At 38.6% G+C, this 22,937-nt stretch overlaps 1 protein-coding gene across 2 annotated transcripts in view; it reads left to right on the top strand.

Moving 5' to 3' along the window:
- The window catches only part of LOC125892532 (mannosyl-oligosaccharide 1,2-alpha-mannosidase IA), a 254,292-nt gene extending 234,126 nt beyond the window's left edge, over positions 1-20,166 (top strand). For both annotated transcript variants that reach the window (XM_049582507.1, XM_049582506.1), the window contains exons 9-12: positions 3,042-3,261; positions 8,997-9,169; positions 14,937-15,052; positions 18,582-20,166. In XM_049582507.1, coding sequence (XP_049438464.1) covers positions 3,042-3,261; positions 8,997-9,169; positions 14,937-15,052; positions 18,582-18,723 — 651 coding nt within the window. In that variant the 3' untranslated portion in view covers positions 18,724-20,166. The remainder of the gene's footprint in view (positions 1-3,041; positions 3,262-8,996; positions 9,170-14,936; positions 15,053-18,581) is intronic.
- The last annotated feature ends 2,771 nt before the right edge of the window (positions 20,167-22,937 follow it).

The following is a 22,937-nucleotide window of genomic DNA, read 5'->3' as shown; positions in this document are numbered from 1 at the left end:
CAGGAGTATTTTTGTGACAGAGATGTTCTCAGTGGAGTGGTCATAAGGGAACGGAAGGAAGATAATATCGAAAAGGAAAGCTTCCTGGTATTGCGTAATGTGATTAGTGCTGTGATTAGATGGCAACTGACTTGTGTATTTATATTCTGCCGTGTAGCATTCAGAGCACTCCCACTACCTGCAGGAAAATGAACCCGCTGCACTGCACACACGGGCATAAAAAATACATCAGAATATGTCTGTTTTTGTCTTTAATGGAGATAATGTCAGAGTAAAGCACACTCCCCTCCGGCTACAATTACAGTATCACAGACAATAATTTAAGATTGCCATTGAGATTTCCTCAGTTCTCATCAGAGGGTCAAGCCAGAGGCATAATGGCTAATTACAGACTCTCCTTCTCCCCTGTGACTTGGTATTTAAATGGCCAGGGACCCCCGTGCTATCAGATTAAGTTATATACTGTGTGTTTGTACAGGGATCTAAGGTGAAGGCGCAGCACAACTCATTATCTTTGGTGTTCAAATAAAAGTAGATTACTAATTAAAACACAGTGTTGAATGAGAAAACATTTTTCCAATTATACTATGCCATGATTACTGCTAACAACAGCTAATTAGCAGGAAAACCATCAGTCGCAGCCCTCGAGAATTTTTTTTTTTGTCAGAGAACATGGTATTCGTAAGACTTCATATTATACACATTACTTTGTTCTGTCCTCAGCAGGTTGCATCTTCATCAACCCTCATTTAGCATGAGAGGTTTCTCATACAGTGGCAGGAGGAAGTTTTTACATGACAGGGAAAAAAGTGATACAGTTCAGGCTGTCACTGTCAGACAATTTGAAATATCCCACTCCACAAACAAAATGTTCTTCACTTATAAATCTGAAAGAGGATGTTTTAATTTACTCATCTTTTCTAAGATCAACCTGAAAAAGGTTACAAAAAAACTGTTAAATGATTAGACCTGAGACTGCCTGGGACCTGGGAATTTATACTTTTAATTAACAGCACTATGTTGGGTGTTGCTGCTCAGTACAACAAACCTGTGTTCAAAATCTGAATGTGGTTTATTACCAAATATATTTCAGATACAAGGAATTAATTTTCTAATTGATGCTCTAATAGCTGTAATACACCAACACTGTAAAACAGACTTCAGCAAATCAGGACCAAGCACAAAAGCATAATTGAAAGTGGTAACTTTTTGGTGGTTTGAAGGAATTTTATCACATTTCATATACAAGAAAACATTATCCTGATTAATAGTATTGTGAACTATTAATCTATAATGCTACCTCTGACTTTATATAAGGCTTCTGTTATAGCCAGTGTGAGCAAATGACCAGAGAAGAGTACAGACACATGAAGTAAGAACTCTTTGAATAAAATAAAACAATGTACTTGCTCAGATTTTCTGCATCACTGGTGGCAAAAAAAAGCAATGTGACGCGTACAGTAGTGCTAGTGTAATTGCACGGCCTAATTCGTGGCATTTCTAATGTAACGTTGTGGCTCAGCAAGTCTGCATTTATAATGTATTACCTCAGCTGAGAATCTGCATCACTCGTATATTGACCTTCACTTGATGCTACCCAAAGAAGCTCTAAAAGGCACTTTTACGAACAAAAAACGGTCCCGAACCAGGTGAGCCACGCAGCATAAATTACCATGGAGATCTAACCAAGTTTTCAAACATTCTGGCTTTAGATTCTATGGATGGGTTGAATTTAAGCAGATTATTTCCTGACAATGTTGCACTTGAAATGTGTTTTCCTGATATTTCAGTAAGTTTTAATAGGAAGTTCTTAAAGGATTCTCTGTCTGTTTTTCCCCTAACAATCATACATACTTTATAGACTTTTTTCTTTTGACAAATTCAGTGTTTTCCTCCCTGAGGCTTGGCCACTGTTCTGTTAGTTCTTTTGTTAGTTTAACTGTATACTTTTTTAATACAGGACAAGGTTGTTTAGCAGAGAGGGAAGACTCTGTGGATATAGCTTGTGTTCAGGTCTTTGCCCTCGTCCTGTGAGATTTTAAGTTTATATCTTGAATAATTTAAACTTTAAAAAGAACAATTTTGTTTCGTTCTCTTTACAGAAATTAATGAAATGCTGAGATACATGCCTGCTGTTCAATTTTTTAAAAAGTTTTCTTACATCTCTTAAAATCAAGAAGGCCATGCTACCCCAAGAGGGGTGGGCACCCCAGGTTTGGAACCACTGGTCTACACCGCATTGCATTTAAATGCAAAATAAGCACCAAGCCAGACAGAAAGGATAAGGGAGATGAGACAATAAAAAACAAAATCTGTAAAAGAGAAGGAATGATGAGTTGTTCGGAAATGATCTCATGAGATGTCCTTCTGTTGCTGTTATATTCTGTCTTATAAAACATAAAGCGCTGACAGGAAAAGCTGCAGAGAGGCAGTAGTACACAAAACCTAACTTTGCAGATTTCTCTGAAGAAAGAAAAATTCCATCAAGAGATTTCCCTTTCCTTTCTCTCTGCCTCGTCCATCTGTCTATTGTTTTTTTGATCATTTATTAAAGGATCTGCGCTGGACCTCCTCTTCACAGGGTATCACATGAAATCCTTCAGAGGTTTTCCTTCCTGCTATATAACACATACATAATTTAACACATAAATGCAGACATTTACAGTGTAGCAGCTAGGTTGGACTCATTCCCCGTGTGTGAAGATTGTCCACATTTACGTGCTGTTATAGAAAACATTGTGTATTGATACTTTGATCGGGAATTTGGGAAGTTGCCTCTTTGAATGGTTAACTTCCAATGCTTTTCTTAAATGTCTGATCAAAACCACTTTGTGTGTTAACTGGCTTCATTGCAGCACATAAGGTCTTTGTAGTTGGTGTATATTGGTTGTGTTGAATTAGTATTGCTATTACCCTAGCTACAACTGCTGTGACAATATAAATGTATTGCAAAACTTCAGTTCACATAAGAATAAAGTCCACGTACTGCAACCTTAAGAAAATGCTGGTTGAAACATTCCTGTCCGTGTGTGTTGCTGCAGGCGATTGAAGCTAACCTGGTGCAGAAATCACCTGGTGGTCTCACCTACATGGCAGAGTGGAGGGGTGGAATTCTGGACCACAAGATGGGCCACCTGGCCTGCTTCTCTGGAGGCATGATCGGCATCGGGGCTGACGACGGAGCTCCGGAGAAGAGGCAACACTACCTGGACCTGGCTGCCGAGATCACACACACATGCCACGAGAGCTACGATCGCTCAGGTGAGAGGAAATGTCAGGAATGTTGAAAACAGGTATTAAGAGTGTGCAGAGACTCTGTGCTTTGAGAGGCTGCACAATTGTTTGGTTCAGGAGGCTCTATAACGTCCAGGAAGAGGGCAACAGAGTTACTGCTCATTTTGTTTTTGATATAAATGCACATGTCAACGTCATCGTACACTGAGAGCAGAGTGTGGCCTTTTTTGTCTAAGGTTTGCTAGCATTGGTGTAAGGTTAAAATGTTTTTTTAGAGATGGAATTCTGCATGGGCTTAAAACTGAGACCTGAACCTGACCAATCCCTGCGCTTTTATGAGCCACTACTTCATGCCACTCCATTCACATTATAGATATCTAACGAAGTACTCGATTGGTATTGGTATCACTTTAAAGGTACTGGTATTATTTCCTGTATCATAATTTTTTAAATGATACCCAGCCCTATATATTGCTGACCACTAGCTTGTCAGGACTAATGCAAGGCATTGGCTACACTGTCTTTTCCAAGTTGGCATTGTGTATCTGCTCGCCTTGTAATGCTTTTTAGAGCCAGAAACAGAGAGAAAAACTGTTTTTATTAAATTACATCTGATCCAACCTCAGCATAAAGCTTTATGGGGAAAAAAAACAACAATCCTGACACGTTACCTGTTGTGGAGTCATGTCAGGTTAAAATCAGGTTGCTAAACTCTTAACTAGAGAAGATCCGGTTGAGTAATAAATGATTGTAAAAGGCATGATGACATCTTACAGTTGATCTTTAATTAAACTTGTTAAAATCTTGGATAACACCTTAATATTTAGGTACACATATTCACCATTTACTAGCTGCTTATTAGCATATAGAGTAATAGCATAATGGCTCTTAATTAAGCAATATCACACGAGAGGGAGTGATGTTGTACTGTATATCGTCATGGTGATTCGGTCATAGGCATGAGGCCGCAGGAAATGCTGAGTAAGGAAATTTTAACAAAAGGTGATGAAATAAATTATTTAAGTATGTTATGTAGCTCCGCGAAAAAACAACAGTTCCCCCAGTCTGTTGCCAGGCAATGCAGCACACACGCCAGGAACTCACAAGCTACTTTGTATTTAAATTGATCTGCAACTGTGTAACTTCGTCCAGTTCGGCTGATGAAACGTTGGCAAACCTGGATGTTGGCACGGCCGGATTCACAGTATATATTCACGCTATAGTGTCAGTTTGTGTCAATGTAGCGAGTGTGACAGCTGGTTAATTAACGGTTGTATTTATATTTATAACACCTGTGAGCGGAGTGATTTTACTGTTACATGTCCCAGTGATGTTGTACTCTATATCAGCACTCGTGGAATGCCTCTCGTCCAATCAAATTACTCGGTCGGAACTAACTGTTGTATAATTAGTCATTATAAAGTAATCATTAATGCCTTATTCTGCATAAGCAGTGCTTTTCTTCAATAACCTCATAATTACTGCCTCTTGAAAAGAGGAAGTAGGGAAGTTGTTGTACATGACTAACAATCTGTATATGCTTTCCTCATAATGGGCCTTATAAAGGGGTAGTACCACATTCTTCTTAATAACACTCACACATAAATATAGTATAGGTTTATGTGACAAAACACAAAAGTACAAGTGTTAATATGGTCCAAATAACTCTGTGTCTGTCTAACAGAGAATATGTTCCCCATTATAAAGTGAGGTCTTGCTCATAACTTACTCACTAGTACTTAAACACTTAATAAGCCACACAGGTTCCTCTTCTTCACACTTAGTAAATCCATTATAGCACACAACTACTGCATTAACAGACCCTATAGTTAAGTGAGAGGTTCACTTTGAAAAAAATGCAGGTCTGTTGAGATGCACAGGTTGAACAAAGTCAGCACAAGTAGAGATAAAACCTTTATTAATGGACCATTTCTGAGATTTTTGTACATCTATTATAAATGTACTGCTATATTACTGAAACAAAACATATTAAGATCACAGTTCATGGACAACAACTTCCATACGTACTATCAATAAACTGTAATTAGGAGATTATTGAGAGAAAACTCTAAGTCTAAGGCCTAGTAGGTGTCAAATATGCTCATGCAGAATAAGGTATTGGTAAGTGCTTTATAATGACTAATAAAGAGCCAATATGCATGCTAATAAGCAATTGGTTAATGGTGAAGTTGTGTAGCTTTATATAAAGCGTTACTTAATCTTGCTTCCTTTGACTTATTTGGTTTTATTCTCTTTGGATCCAAATACTAATGCACTTAAGACATAGTAATTGCTGACTATTATCAAGAAAAGCCAGTGAAATGTTATGGTCCATCACTGTTGCGGTACACTATATCTGTCTTGTTAAGAGAGGTTATGGTGGCATTCAGAGTAAGAACATTACGAGTCTAGGAGAGCGATACTGTAAATTAAAAAGGCCTCAGGCATTTTAATTTTGCCCCGACTCAAAAGCAGAATCGTTCTCGGTGGCTTCACCTCAACAGAGAGTCGACAGGCTCTAGTAAGGAGCAGTGAGGAATTAAAGTCCCTGATTATTCTCCAACGTGTCACAGCTGTAGACAGCAACGGCAGACACAGAGGTGTCTCTAAGTGTGTTAGATACTGATAATCAAATTTTACTGTAGTTCAGAACAGAGAATGAAAAGAAAAGAGATGAGAGGAAATGGAGATGAAGTATGGAAGAGTAAACACTGTGATAAAAATGAAGTCCATGGGCAATTCTACTGAGGCTCCAACCTTTAAATGAGGGAGAGTAGAGGAGTTGCTTTAGATGTACCTAGGAGAAAAATGCAAGGGAGAAAGAGAGGATGAAAAGGAGAGAAGTAGTTGCCAGCAACAATCCTGTCTTTATTTTTTGGAAAGACCGCTGTTTGATCTCTTCTCTTTCCTGGCATCTGTCTTGGCCCTGACAATAATCTCCTCTGCTAATTTCAAGCTTTTTTTTTCACCCCCTCCACTGTTGGGTGGGCTGTGAGGATTCATCTTCAAGTGTTCACTCGCCTTCGCTTCTCCAGTAAGATAATGTGACTCACCACATAACAGGTTCCTTGATACGCTTGGAATACTTTTGATCTGCAGGCCCAAAAGGCTTCTCTGGCTTTCTCTTTCATAGTCATCCACCAGGTTTCTGTTCGCTCATTAAAGCTCTTGGATTAGCTGTCTGCAGGAAGGAGAGAGAGAGAAAGTGAGATTTGCTCTTGCATGTGCGTAAAGTGGCTGCTATTTAGTTGTGTCTTAAATACGGATACCATAAAGACTCTCCTTCTGCTGCTGCTCTGGATCTCTGCCACCTTCAACAGCAACAGACTGCTGCTGGAAAATGAAGCGATCTCAGGGGATGCAGCAGGAAGAGGAAAGGGTTATTGGTTTAAGAGAAAAGTGGTGATAGACTTTAAATGATTTCTACTATCTAGATGTATGAGCAGGGTGCAACTTTAGAGAGACTGACAGCCTCTTTCACTTAGGGCTGTCACTTCTTATTCTAACTACTGTTCAAATATTGGGCAACACATAAATATTTGATCCATAGTCATTAGTGTTTAGCAGGGAATCAATAGAACACAGTAAGACTGGATTTTGCTTGGTGTGGCAAGGCGAGGCGAGGCAGGTGGGGCTGGAAACAGGTTGGTAAAAAGAAAACATAGTTGAGACCTTAATGTATTTTGTTGGTGAAAAGGTTTCCATTCAGTTCCCAAAGCTGGTAAAATAAATCTGAAAACAAACTATTAAGCTGGGCTGACGTTTAATGTGCACATATGCTGGTGATGCAATTCACATTCCAGGCAGAGGTGTCACACTCCTCTACTGATCTAAATGGCAGTAAATGAAGTATTACTGGGGCGATACGGAGAAAAATATCACAATATTGTTGATGAAATAACTTGATATCAATATTGAGACAGTAGGGTTGACTATTGTTGCTTTCACAAAATGTGTACACAGTGATATTTTGATAAATAATTAGGAGTAATGTGGACATACTGACTAAGTGGGTGAAGACAAATAGTAGAGCAGCTAGAACTGTCTAGCAAGCTCAGAAAATTACATCACTTTACTGCAGTGCAGCCTCTAAAACCCGAAAAAGACAACATTTAGAACATTACGATATCCAAAATCTAGGGCTGCCCACAACTGAGTGTTTTCCTAGTCAACCAATAGTCATCATTTAGGGCCATTAGTCTACTAGTCGCCCACATGTTTACAATACTAATTTAATTATTAAATTACATATTTTGTCCGGGGCCACACAATGGTTTGAGTTGAAGGTGTGAGAAAGAATAGTATCAGTAACATTGTTAACACTGTGCTGCATTACAGAGAAATACAAAACCGTACTAATGAACCTTCATTAATATAGGCCTATATTTTATCTACAAGTGCACGTCACACACTGAGCGAGCCTTGAACCTTTGTTCAAACTCAAGGATGCACATTTTGTGTTTTGGTGAGTGGAACAGAATGTAGACATAGTTTTTGTTTGCGTACAAGAATACTTGACAACTTTAAACATGCCAGATGTTTTGAGCACCGGGTTTTCACAGACAGCATCAACAGCAAACTAAAACAGGATCAGATCTGAAAAACATTGACGATTTTTACTAATATATAGTTCAATGAACATATGACATAAGGAATTAGAAATACAAGTCTGTCTCTTGAATATGCATATTTGAAATAAAAGTTTGGTTATGCGGTTGCGGTAGATGAAAAGCTTCATATTGTGATTTTGCTGCCTCTGCCCCTGTCTATTACACAACGGCTTTATTGCCGCAGTAAGAGGGATCCCTCCTCTGTTGCTCTTCTTAAGATTTCTCATCCTTTTTGGGATTTTTTATCATCCGAATGGAGGATCTAAGCAAAGAAGGGTTGAAGCCCTCTGAGACAAGATTGTGTATTTGAACTGTATAAATGAAATTTACTTAAACTGACTTGAAGACACCGACCCACCTACTGTATCTCCTTGTCTGTAGACTGTTTTTCCCCAACTTCCTCCCACTTTACACAATGATATGTACAGTTATGTCCTTGGGTTTGTGTAGAAGAGTAAATACTTCCCTTGTCTTGTTTAAACATGCTCACTCACACACACTATAATGGACTACCTGACCAAGTGGCCCCGCTGTCTGTCACACTGACTCGTTATTTCAAGATGATTGTCTGGTCCAATCGGATGCTGCTACCTGTAAAACCCACAGTGACCTCAAAGAACCAGCTCCTCCAGCACAGCCCAATTTTCCAAGTGGCTTCACATTGGTTGGCTAAAATCACAGATGATAAGCCAGAGAGGAAAAAATGTCTGAGCAAATCGAGCACAGTAGGTAGAATCGAAATGTCAGACTCATCTTGCATGCCATAATACAACTTCCACTTCTGAGATGTTGCTATGCCGATGCTCCTGTCCTGACCTTGGCAAGAATAGATTCCTTTGTTCTGTATCATGAATAGAATCTGCAGTCTTGAATTGTGGTAGAAAAATAATGGAAGTAGGAGGAAGAATAAGGAGAAAAAGAGAAAAAGAGGAGCCCGCAGGCCATCTGGACAGCTGGTGAGGTCTTAATTGTTAAACTTCAAGCCATTTCTTATTAAAGGAACAATAATTGAATCCTTTTTTTGTTCTGTGATGTTGTTCACCGGCAAAATAGGGGAAAAACATTCAGTTTTGATAATAAGAATTAGAAATTAATTGCAGATCTGTTGGAAAACATGCCCTAATAATTTTTTTATTTTTTTGTTTCAATCAGCAACCAAACTGGGACCTGAGGCGTTCAGGTTTGACGGTGGAGGTGAAGCCACAGCAACCAGGCTGAGCGACAGATACTACATCCTGCGACCAGAAGTCATCGAGAGCTACATGTACATGTGGAGACTGACACACGACCCCAAGTACAGAGAGTGGGGATGGGAGGCTGTTGAGGTGAGATACACACTGTACTTTTCTAAGATCAATTTTTGGAAGATGAGATTTTGAAAATGCATTTATCTGTTTTTTTTTTCATCAGTTATACATAAAAATTGTATCACACTAGTTCTGTTGGCAAAGCTTTATCACAGTCTACAGATAAGATAGTCATCATCTCTTAAGACTTTGTACTGGAGAAAGTGAAACATGAAGTTATTTCATATAAGCAGAAAGGACACCACATATTTGTCTTGTTTAGCCATGCTAATTCCTTATCTTGTTTATCCTGTCATATACCGTATTGGCCCGAATATAGGAGTGTAATTTTAGTTTTTGGAAAGTGAATTTGGAAACTGAATTTGATAAAGTGGGACTCCTGTATTCCAGGACTAGACATTTACATATGAAAATCAGATCATCTTTTTTAATGAATAGTACTGACGCAACACTGACTACTGCAGAGAGTGTTTAATTCTAGCTTTGTTTTTAGCCTTAAAGTTGCTAACTTAGCGAGTTACTTCAAGCCCATTCACGGCGTGTCTTGGAACACTTTCACACTTGCTCTCTTTCGGTTCAGTTGAACTTAAGTTCGTTTGCCCCCTACAGTATGTGCAGTCCGTTTGGGCAGGTGTGAACACAGCAATTGCACTCGGATGCGCACCAAAATAAGACGGACTGAGACGTTCTTGAAGACGTGGTCTTGGTCAGGTTACAAATGAACTCTGGTGTGGTTCGTTTGTGGTGAGAATGTGTTCCATGTTTGCGTTAAACATGAGCATGTTACAGTCCTGGAGGATTATTAATGTGCACCTCCTCCTGTACTGCCTTAATATGCACATTCAGCACATCCAATGCATCAATACATTGTTTTCTAGTTGGAGCCGCGCCTCGTTTTCAAACTGTATGGTTTGACTAAAATGAACAATGACAGCAATATAGTCCACGATGAGCAGCGCTAAAATCAACCTGCGTAGTTGTCCCTCCATTGTGACATTAGAAAGTGTCACATTTATCTTGCAAGTGTACTCTTCTTCAACGTTTGGTTTGCTTCCTGGTTTGTTCCCGCATGGAAATTCTGACCAGTCAAGAGCAGCTTTCTCGCGCAAGGCATTTTATCTGGTCTGCTTGTAAATGTTGCCGTGGCAACATGAACCAACTCTAGGCAATTATGCAACTTGGTAACAAAATTAGTCCCTGATTTGGACCAAAGCAAGACAACTCTAGGTCTGACAGCACCCTTAAGCTGCCAGTCAGAGTCCTGCATCTGATCAGGTATCCGTGGGTACCCACCAAACGAACTGCAAAAAACGTGATTCGCAGGTAGTATTTTGTCTCAATTTTATTAATAAATTGTATTTCCTAAGTTACCTTTGATTTAAAATAAAGTTTAAAAAACATAATTTCACATGTATGAAATGTCCCAAAATGATCACTTTAAATATGCAGCCTAACCAAAAAATTTGAACAGCACGTTTATTACAGGATTTTTGCAGTTTCAGGTCGGGCCGTGGATCTTGTGTTGACATGTTGGGTAGCATAACTATTCTGCTGTCTGCTGGAAGGTGCGGTATTGCACGTCATGGTGTTGGGGCAGGAAGGGGTCTTGAAAATCAGACGTGTGCAGGATTCTGCTGTCAGTATGCCTCACCATTACTATTTGTCAGTTGGCCGAATAGCTTCAGAAACCCCCTGCCAGTCGCATCAGGGTGGGCTGTGTCTGATGATCTGACATTCACACCCACTTCATGCTATGATTTGTCAGCTATGTGGAGGAGGTGAGAAAGAGGTCAAGGGTTTAACTTCTCTCTCAAGCTCCTTTTTTATTCTTCACACACCTATGTCTGTCACTTTTCATGTCTGTCACTTTTCATGTGAACAACGAGTGCAAAACTGTCTGGAAAAGTCAGCTGTTATCCTCATATTAAGCCATTATTGCGTCTCTTTATGGCTGCCCGCTTTTCAGTCAGCCTTCCAGTGTGGCTGTTTGAAACAGCTATAAACACTTTTGACTTGTGAGAGTCCTTTTGATACATAACCCGGTCCTTAGAGTCGAGTTAACGTGGTCTAAAAGTGTTTAGAGAGCCCCTTCAGGAGTTTGCAGTGGCTTGTTTAAAGTGTCAAACTTACCTACCTGCTGCCTAATGACATTTTTACTGCAGTAACTGTAACAGAACAAATTACCTGTCAAGCAGCCAAGAACTACCAATATTACAAAATGTAATGATGAGGAGCTCAAACAGTCTGAAGAATGATAACAGTCGGAGAAAATCACTCTGACCACTTCAGCAACCTGACAGGAGAGGATGTGACTGATAGAGACACTTTTCTTTTTTAGTGGAGGTATTTCATGTTTCGTTTTTGTGAGAGCAAAGTCTTCAGTGATGAGGACTATCTTCTCTTCAGACAAACAGCATCTTGGGTGAATTTTTCCAACAATTCAGAAAATACAAGGTCCAGTTTTAGTCCTGTTTCATACTTAAGTAATTATTTCCTGGCTTAGCTTGTCCCCACATGCACAAACATAAAAACTTAACTTTGGATATTTTAGTGTTTTTTCATTTTCCAATTGCAGTGTCTTACTGTTTTAAAGAATTAAAAGTCCAGTGCTCTCTAAAAGCGCGTACATGCAAAAGAAAACGATGATTCCTTGGTCTAGACGAATTGAACTGAAATACAAGAGACACACTATAAACAGACTTGAGGAAAATTGCTAGCTGCGCAACATTAAGCTACAATCAACCCATAATCCAACACTCTACAGAGCTCCAGACTGGTTGCTCGCAGTGCCTGAAATTAACTTTTTGACTTACCAGCCAAGGGAACTGGTACATGAAAAAAATCCACCAGCCAAGCATATTTACTTCTGGCCTAAATAACATAGCGAGCAGCTGACTGGCAGCATGCCTGTTTTTCAAAATGTACAAAATGTATGCATACCATGGGTATACCTTTAGTATTTAATTATTTAAAAATGCTGCAGTAAAACAGCTTGAAAATGATCACAGAGGTACTTGGGGACCTGTTGAACAAGAATTATGATGTTTGCTAGCAACTACATGATTTGATTTTTAACAATTGAACAAGAAAACGACAGAAACTCTCCTGTTTCGAACAACCTTCGTGGCCATTCCAGGACAGATTACTGAATTTCTAAGGTGCACATGAATGCACCATGGTCATTACCAACAAGCTTTGCCGTACAAAGCAATGTTGATTCAGCAATGTAGATTTCAGAGTTTGAGGTGCACCTGAATGCACCATGAAGTCAATCAATCAATTTTATTTATTTTTAAGTCCCCATCGCTTTTAATGTCATACTCCTCCCTGACTAGGGGTGGGCCATATCACAAAATTTGGTCTTGATGATATTGATACCAATGCGATCATTCTAATAGAAGAGGCTTATGTATTTTAATGTAGGGTAAAGCAGCGTGTCATGATTTATGAGGCAAAAATTCAGTCTGCTAAAGCAACAGCTAATAAAGGAATATTTACAGTTTGCAAATGTAACATTATCAAATTCTGAAGATCTGATTTGACTCAAATATTATTTTTCACTGCTGTATACCTGGATATTTATTGTCTGAGCCTCTGAACAGACTCTGCCAGTGAACTCTCTCTGTGTCAGAGGTGTGGATGCTGAGGCATTTACATCCACCCTTCTTTCTTTTCAGTTGCAGCTCCAAATTCTCTTTTCTGTGATTTTCTCCCCTCTTTCATTAATCCATCACTGCTATTATTTGTCAGATTAAACTAGTTAGGGTGCATGCTGCAATGTGCTCCATGTGTGTAATGCATATGTTGTTTAAGGTGCAGACAACACAAAAGCAGTAGCACTCAATGTGTTCACGACAACGGAACACAGACAGTTTTACTCTTGAAATACAAATGGGTACAATGCAGAAGAGAAAGATAATCTCCTTTCTGGTATCAATTCTATCGACAAAAGGATCGATCTTAACATGAGAACGTAGTATCTATATTATCGATATGTTGGCATTGATCAGCCATCCCCTATCTGGGACAGACAGACAGACGACAGAGTAGAGAGACTGTAAGTAACACCAAAACGCCGTAGAGACTCTGAGCATAGTTTTTTACAACTTGATTGTTTTGGTACAAACATTTACCCGCCAGTGTGGCCGATAGCCTTCTGAGATTGACGCGCCAAACAGAAAATCTACCCACATTTGGCACTTGGCAGGTGTTGAGTTCTGACCCTGGTGACCTAAAAAATCTGTCACCAAGATTTATTACACTGATGCACAAAGTGTTGGAGCAGTTAATGTTCCCAAGCGCAAGCTCCACCCAGAAACTTTTCGGCGTAGATCTACACTGTTCATAATATATACTGAGGTTAGCAGAACAAGTGGATTGGGATGCTAGTCGGTCACACTATGGCGAGCGCAAATGAAACAGCGGTGCTGAAGGCATGCCTGCGGCTTCCCAATCAGCTACAACAGCAACTGACGGCATCTGCCATATGTGGCTATCAGTTGGACGAGCCAAAGTCCTTATCCACAAAATTTAAACACAGAACCGTGACTTCTGTGTACCCTTACTGCCCTTGCGAAGAAATTAGCTAGAGACAACACTTAAAATGTGAAAAACAAATGTGGCGTGTTGAAAAATTTCAGAGGCACTTAAATAATGTTCTGGTGCAACTCAGTAAAAAAGGCACTCCAGTTCAACCAATGTAAGAAGTTAGTGTGTAGCCCTGCTCTCTAGTGTCATGTAAAATGGAGACTGTTATTCACTCCATTCAAAGAGACAATCTGCTGTTGTGATACGAGTGCAGTCCTGAAATATAGCACAACTCCCACTTCTTCAGATGTTATAAAAGGACAAAAATACTGTCTTACATTCAGTCCATTCTGGAACAAAGAATAATTTCATGTTATATTTAGGTAGAAGATGCAGCACGGTACAATTTTACACACTATATTTCTCTCTCAGGAGTAGCTTGGACTTTGATTTTATAAATTATATTCACCTATTATGTCAAGCCCCTTTAACACCCTCAATTACCCTCCACCAGCTTCCTTGATATTGTGTGGCACTATACATTAGCTTGTAGATCAAGCAATCCCACAAGCAGGAGGTGAAGGTTGTGTAGGGAGCACCATTATTAATGTGGCAATAGACAGGACATTAGCTGTAGTAAACTGTAGAGGGCTGGCGAGATATATTTAGCATTAATTTAGTGCGCACAGAAGTGGAGAGATCAGGCTGACGAGTTTGACGGGCCTTTAATTATCGGGCACAAAGGTTGAAAGCGGGTGCACAAGGCTTCTCTTCATGAACATCAAGCATTAACACGTCGGGGTCTTTGTTAATTAGCACATATAAGCCAGCCCTTTGTAGCAGGGGTAATAATGTGCTAATCCGCTTGGCTAGCTCAGCCACTCTCCATTAGCCCTTGTCAGATTTAGCATTGCTTGGGCTTCAGTTGTGTAGCTGGCTGAAGGGCTCGACATGTTCCATCACTTAGCCTTTCTTTAGGTGTGCATGGACACGCTGTTACAGAGTAAAGGATTTTCTCTTTATGCGCCACAATATATCTTTTCCTCTGTATAGTTTGTACAATCATTGTTCCTGTCACAGCGCGGCAGACAAAAGGCCACTCTGTGAAGGCTGATGGAGTGGGTGAATAAATATACATGAATAAATGAATGAAGTAGTATTGATTCAATTTGTACAATCAAGCTGGCAACTGCAGAATGTTTTTTGGAGACGCGTGTACACATTTCAACCCGCCCTCTCCCTCTCTGCCTCCTGTCAGGCCCTGGAGCAACACTGCAGAGTGGAGTCTGGCTTCTCCGGGATCCGTGATGTTTACACCACGACAGCCAGCCACGATAACATGCAGCAGAGCTTCTTCCTCTCAGAGACACTAAAGTAAGTCCTGTTCCCTCGCCACATCCCCCTTCGGCATCTGCATGCACAGCCCATTTCAGATATAGAAGTAATAATAGGGTCCAATATTTTGAATGCTGGAGATTCATCTGCACCTTTTTAAGCTCTGTAAATGAGAAACTCTCCGCTGAGCTGATTACAATCACACTTTGAATGTGATTTTCTTCATTCCACTTGTAAAGAAACTGGATGGTGAATAGATGATGTGCATTTAGACGCCTCAACTTCAGCTCCCACCTCATTCTTGGGTCACAAGGCTTCACAAAAATTCAGGGTGCCACGTCGTATCACAGCTAGTAGATGGTGATGAGGCTTTTTTTTCCCCTTAAGTCAGGGCAGTAGGAATCATATCCAGGTCAGCAGTCACCAGACGACTTTTAACACCAGACTGTGCTGCCGCCTCACCCGGTGTTGCACTATCTCTAATGTGCATCCACTTTCAAACTGAAGTGACTAATCATGACAAAAAATCTTTGCTCGTGAATAATTTAGTGATGTTAGATTGAGCTGGGAAGCATTCCTGCATGTCGTCTGTGGGGAAGATTACGAACTGTGGCCAGTGCTGAGAAGAAGACTGGTATTATTCTTTATTTTTGTTTATGCCAAAAGATGTCATGAAAAAAACAAAACCTACAGTGTGTGTCAGTCCATCTGTTCCTACTTTATAAACTTCATGTTAAATTGTTAGAGTGATGAATGTTATAATTGTTTTTACTAACATTAGAGCCACTGTTTCCCTGTTAATGTTGTTTTAATTTATTCTGAATTGTGAAGTCTGTTTCAGTATGAGCACTCTAAATAATTATTTATAGTCTGTCTGATGATGAATAATAATGATGATTGAGGTACCACTGGAACAACAGTTTATAGCATAGTCTCTCAAAGTGCGGCCCCTCACAAACATTTTGTGGGCCTGAGCGTGATATGAAATATGTTTATTATATTTTTACTGTCTTCAGTCTATTTCAATACTTTTATTCTCAATATCTTACATGTAGTATTTTAATAATTATACACCACTCGGTGACTACGTCACACTGCGCCCCCATCACAAGCATCTATCAGGTTCAGAATGGTGACTTGTAGAAACCTACTGGTTGCATGGCAACAAGTGGCACCTTGTGACTGTTACAGGAATTCTGTTTCTCATCAAAGCTAGTGCTGTTAGCTAAAGTTAGCGATTACAGTGCATTATAAAGCAACAGTTGGTCACTGAGAAATAGGCAATGCAGTAACAGAATCTTGATTCATATTTTATCAGCGCTGCCTAGGTTGACAGTTTAACCACAGTTCACGAGCAGCAACTGACTTGATTGATAGCTGCGTTAGAGAATTCTCATTTCTGTTTTTCATTCACATGCGGTCGATACTTGCAAATGCCATTAGAAGCACCAGCAGGGGGCAGAGCTACATGATTTTTATTTTCAGAGATAATCTGCCTCATGGATTTTGTTTTATGTGTGCACCTTTTCTGTGCGGCTTTCAATCACATGTTGGTACCCTAATTAGGATTCAGGGGGGGAAATGGCATAAAAGAGCCAAATTATTGTATGCTACAAGAAAAAACATTAAAAAACTAGTCTAGCCAACTTTTATTTAAAAAAAGTCTTAAGAAAAGTCATAGTGTAGTCTGCCATAGAAAATTTAAATGTCATAGCAGAGTATGCCATGAAATATTTTCATAAAAGTCATAGTATATTGTTCCATAAAAAACTTCAGAGTAATGTCTTCAAATGTCATAGTATATTATGCCATATAAAGAATTCATTCAAAAAATAGTACCATATTCCTTTTTTTTTTATTAAAACGTCATAGTAAAAAAATGCCTTACAATTTTTAATTAAAAAGTCATAGTATGGTATGCCATGCCATAAAAAAATTCAGAATCTAGTATATCATAAAGAATGTCAAAAGGTCATAGTATAGTATGCCTTAAAACATTTTCATAAAAAAGTCAGTGTAGTCTTCCTTTATTCCTTTTATTAAAAGTCATATAAAAAAATACAGAATGTATGTATCATGGTCATTTCATAAAGTCACAGTATCCCATAAAAAATCATAAAAGTCACAGTAAAGTATGCCATAAAAAAATGCAAAATGTTGTCATAAAAAAGTCAGTCATTATATCCTACAAAACAAACATCAAAAAATTGTAGTATAGTATGCAGTGAAAGTTTCACCAAAAAGCAACAGTAAAGTTATAAAAAAAAATAATGAAAATGTCACAGTATACTTTCTCATGAAAAACTTGAAAGGTATAGTATGCCATAAAACATTTTTATTAAAAGGTCAGAGTAGTAATCCTTTAAAAAGAAAAACAAATCATAAAAAGTCATTGTATAGTATGTGATAACACATTACAGAGTATAGTCATAAAACTGTAAAAGTCATAGTATCCTCTAAAAAAAAGTCACAGTATAGTATACTATAAAGATCTTTTCAAAAAGTCATACTATAGTATGTCATAAAAAGGGCAGAAATTCATTAATATGTGTTAACATGAAAATTTTTGCCATAAAGAAAAACAGAATATAGTACATCCTAAAAGTCAAAAGTTTGTATCCTAGTATACTATTTTAAAAAAAAAAAAATCATAAAAATGTTATAGCAGAGTATGTCACAAACAGTAGCAGAATATAGTATGCCATAAAAAATGTCATGAAGTCACGGTATACTGTTAAAAAAATCAGTAAAAAAAAAAAAAGCCATCCTATGGTCAGCCATAAAACAGAAAAAGTTTCATAAACATGTCCTAGTAGAATTTGCCATAAAAGATTAATAATCTGGTATGTTATTAAAAAAATGTCAAAGTCATATTATCCCATTAAAAATCATTACATTTAAGTAAGCCATACATATTTTTTTAAAGTCTTAGTATAGTATGCCATCAAAAAATCAGAATATAGTATTTACTTGAAAAAAGTCATTAAGTCCCATAAAAAAATCATTTAAAAAGTGAGAGTATTATATGCCACAAAAAAAATCACGTAAAAGTCATAGTATAGTATACCTGTGTTGTTTCTTCTGTGTTGTTGTTATTGATTACTTCATTTACTATTGTACAGTGACCTTGAGTGTTTTGAAAGGCGCTTTTCAAATAAAATGTATTATTATTATTATTCCAAAAAATTATTATAAATAAGAAATCATTCTGAAATAGGCCCTTTTGAATAATACTTGACATAAAGTAGATTTCAGTACTAATATTTTGTACTTTTACTTAAGTAAAATTTTAAATAAATACAAGTACTTTTACCTATTTTTACACATTGAAATATCAGCTGTAGATTCACTGATTAGTATCCATAGGTGATTTGACCCAAACACTGAAGGTCCCAATTAAAAATTATTAATTTGTTAAATTTAAATTATTGATATGTGAATGAAATTGGTGTGACGTGATCCGCTAGAGAGAAATTGTGTATTTGTTGGAACTACAGAAAGCAGATGTAAATATTTAATGGGCTGATATTGTGATTAAATTAAATGGATGTGTTTCCTGTGTGCTCAGGTATCTGTACCTGCTCTTCTCTGACGACGACCTCCTCCCTCTGGAGGACTGGGTCTTCAACACAGAAGCCCACCCGCTGCCCATCATCCGCAACAGCTGCCTGCAGGACGAAGCAACACAGGACAAGACAGTCGCTGAATAAGACTGAACACCACCCTGAGGACTGAGACAGTTACAGACACATCTGCACAGCTCATGTGCACACACAGAGTCACACAAATATTGCAAACACAGATTCAATGCAGGTTCAGAGTCTTTTCAGGAGCGTGTCATGGACTCTCAATTCCTTTCCAGTAAAGGATGTTGTCGTTTTACGCTGTGATTGTATATCCTTTCGCCGGGGTTACTTCCTGCTGGCACTTCTTTTTTGTGGACAATCAAGACAAACATGACTTTCATGAAAAGAGCACCTTTTTCTTTCCTTCTTTCCTCTGTGAGGAAACCAGTATAACTTGCAGACCCAAATGTAATGGGAGGAGGGTTGAACCATGGGCCATATTGTTAGAAAGAGAGAGAAACGTATAGAAAACCACTTGAGTTTTGCTCTTTGAGTTTGTTGTTTCGTTAATCTTTAGTGATGAATGATTTCCTTTTATCTCGTCATTGCATCTTTTCCTTTGTGAGTACACTCTTTGACCAAAGGTTTCTTTGCATTTCTATTTTTCCCTCTTTTACAGTAACGTGTTTATGGTGAGATTTGACAGAAAGTGAAATTAACAGTAAGGATTGAATTGTAATGAATATTGATAATGTACAGACAAACATGAAATGTGATTCTCAAATCCACCTCCAAACTAATGTTGATGTCATGTTTCCTACTGAAACAAGCTTGAATGAATTTCTTAAAAGTTCGGAGGTGTCAGGAAAGTGGCAGTGTCTTATGCATCCAGGGACCATTTCTTTTTAAAGACAATGTTGGGTTGAGTTTCCACTGTATGCTTGGGTTACTTTGTGAACAGGACAAAGCTTTCTCAGTCCTCTCAGCCTTTCAAAGCAGAGTATGGAGTACTGTCTGTTCTGTGGCTGTAATGCATAAAAGGAAAAAAAGAACACATTTGCTAGCCAGCTCCAAATGGGTTTTCCTGTTTCTGTTGTAGTTCTTCTGCTTCACCCTGCCTTTACTTGTGAATCCATACAGCTGCCAATACCGATGCTAAAGGCTGTGAGCGCGAGAGCAGAGACGAGTTTTCATTTCCATCACTGTTCTTTTCATCACTGCTGTCCTGCACAGTTTGTGGAGCGAATGTGCTGTACATACAGATGAAGCGAGTGACCGACCCCTGTATGAGCTTGTCTTGATTTTATTTTGTGATCTTTTCTTTCTTTCTTTTCTTTTTTTTTTATTTCTAAACTTCAGTGGTTACTTTTTCTGGGTTCTCTTTTGATTTGCTTCCCTCAGGTGTTTCAGTAAAAAACAAAAACAAAACAAAAAAAAAAAACTAAAAAAAAGTTCTGACTTTAAGTCTAGTTATTGCTGATATTAATTATTGTTATTACTTATTCTTACTGTTTGATTTAACTTTCATTGTTGAATATTTTCAAATACTGATAAAAAGACCTGTGCAACTTTGTACATTTAAAACAATCCCAGTCGTTCAGTGTGTTTTTTTTTCCGTTTGCCCTGTTTGTTTACTTCTCACTATAAAGCCAGGAATTTCTGTCTGTATGTCAGCATGTCCTTCACATACCTCGAGAACCTTTCATCTAAACAGCCAGACACTTGGCCGCTGTGTTGCTGAGGCTAAAGGATGCACAATGTAGAATATGGTGCAGTCTGCACACACAATGTATTAATATTAACAAACTGAATAAACAGGTGAACAGCGCTCTGTGCAGCTGGGAGGCGGGGCTTCAGGACTGTGGAAAGTCGAGCATGTCTTGCTAACACCTCGTTTCCACTTACATGTGTGACTGGTGTTCGTAAATATCAGAGTGTGGATACCTGACCCGAGCCCAGCATGTCGTGGCGGATTTGGATAACAAATAAGAAATTTTGCTGTTGTGCTTTGATCTATAAAGATGCTGGAATTTGCTATTTACCTAACAACGCTTGAATGCAACACCGACTCTGCTCCAGTTGAGTGTGTGTGCAGCGTGTTTGACTGTGCGTAACAGCGGCCTTTTGATGGTCATTTACACACTACCCATGTGTGATCACGGTAAACAGACAAGCTGTAACCATGATGACCATGACAATAACTATGTCAGGTGACAAACTGCAACAGGCTCAGAAGGTTAGAAAGTCTGTCGGGGCAGACCTCGGTTATAACTCTGCTGGACTCGGGTCAGGTTCGGTCAGGAAAATGTGGCCTGAGCAGCACTTGAGTAAATATACGGATGAGGCCTCTAGTGTCCAATGGAAGGAAGTGCATTTCTTTACAGTGGATAGAAACCTGATAGAAACCACCTGTAGCCATGGGGGAGAGGCTAATTTTGTCCACTTGTAGGCATCAGGTAGTTTGGAATATGTGCTTAGAACATTACCAGGACAAAAACAGGACCTGCCAGGTACGTGGCATGTTTTGTTAAATATTTAATTAAAAAGACATACGAACGGCTGAACGAGTCATAAACACAATCCGACTGTGTATAATGTATAACCATATTTTAGCAGAGTAACATTCCTCAAATTCACAATGGGTTAAAACTAAGCACAAAAAGTAAGAAAATTTGTGTTTGGTAGATTATTTCTTTGTTGTTAAAAATGCTTTTCGGCAATAAATCTTATACCATTGGAAAGCCTGTTTATTTCCCTTTTAAATGGTGCCACATTTGTAAGGAACATGCATTTGTGGGATGAGCAGCAGAGTTGAGTATGTGGGTTGCGCCCATGAAAAATTTGCCAAATCTTCTCTGGCAATGCCAAACAGCTTTTATTTGCTGTTGCTATTGACTCTTGTTTTGAGCTTCTGGTACGCCCCAGCTCTGCTGCTCATCCCACAAATTCATGTTCCTTACAAATGTGGCACCATTTAGACTTATTAGATTTATTGCCAAGAAGCATTGTTACAACAAAGAAATAATCTACCATACACAAATGTCCTTACTTTTTGTGCTTAGTAAGATAACAGGTTCTTTTTAATTATACAAACTCACTTGACGATCAACACAGGAAACTGAACTGAAGGAAATAGCCTGTTAGCTAGTTAGCAGCCTGTTAGCTAAGCTAGCACACTGTCATATGTTCTCTCCAAAATCCACTCCAAAAGTTCAGTTGTTTTAACATACTCGCGACAAATTCTAGATCAAAATATTACAGATGGGAGGAGATCTGTAGCAGATACCACGACTATACCCACAGGAATAAATAGACTTCCGGTTTCCTTGTCTCCGTACAAGTGGAAACAAGGCGTAAGTGTATTTCACTGGTGTTTCTGACCGCAGATAGCTGCAACTTGGGTGTGCGTTTCTTTGCCACAATAACTTAGAACATTAATAACGTTACCTCTGGCAAAATACCTCAGCTAATTAAATCCCTGCTCTATTATAACAACATTGGTTATGTCAAAGTGTAGGGGAGACCGGGGATGATCGTAGCACTTTTTGTTTGAGGAAGTGTAACTCAGTGGGTTTTTTTGGTAGAGCTCTTAAATTTTGATACGTGGTACCCATATTTGTCTGCTATAAATAACACACACTTTGACCTCTACTACACTATCACAGATTATGGAAATTAATGTCAAATACAAAGAGGTATACAACGTTACAACGTATCCCAGTACCGGGGTGAGTTGTAACACTAGCTGGGGATGGATGTAACAATTAAATTATTGTGCTTAAAAAAGATTCACAATAGGCTAAATTTATTAAAGCACTTCAATGAATAATAAAGAAGGAACAATAAACTTGTAAGGATACAATAATTATAATATTAAAATTAATAGAAATGTATAACATAAATACAGAAAAGGTTGACGTTTGAACAGTTGAACAATAAACACTTTCGAAGAGTAACTATTATCTGAGCAAACTAAGGCATAATACCTATAGCCTATTTTTAATCTGATTGGCAGCTGTGGCAAATGTAGATGTCCTTGCCTGGGGTGCAGGCTTCGTGGGCCCAAAATCCACACTGTTTAAGAACTGTTACAACCCTCCCCATGCCCAGCAGCCGTGAAAGAGCTAACAGTTTTTAGCATTCAGCTTCAAAGCTAGCACTAATGAAACACATCAAATTAAACTAGAGAAACTACTACTTGAACCTATGTAAGTGAAACAATTGTACATACAACACAATGGACACTATGCAAAAAACAATTGTGATGAAAATGTTTGGTTTCTCACCTGAAAAACTGTTTTTGGCTCTAGAACAGACACATCTGGACTCAGAGACATGCGGCTTCACCAGTGAGCTCC

This window comes from Epinephelus fuscoguttatus, linkage group LG8, assembly GCF_011397635.1.
Source record: "Epinephelus fuscoguttatus linkage group LG8, E.fuscoguttatus.final_Chr_v1".
NCBI classification, from domain to species: Eukaryota; Metazoa; Chordata; class Actinopteri; order Perciformes; family Serranidae; genus Epinephelus; species Epinephelus fuscoguttatus.
Note: the sequence above shows the minus strand (reverse complement) of the source record. Positions and strands in the feature narration are given on the sequence as shown.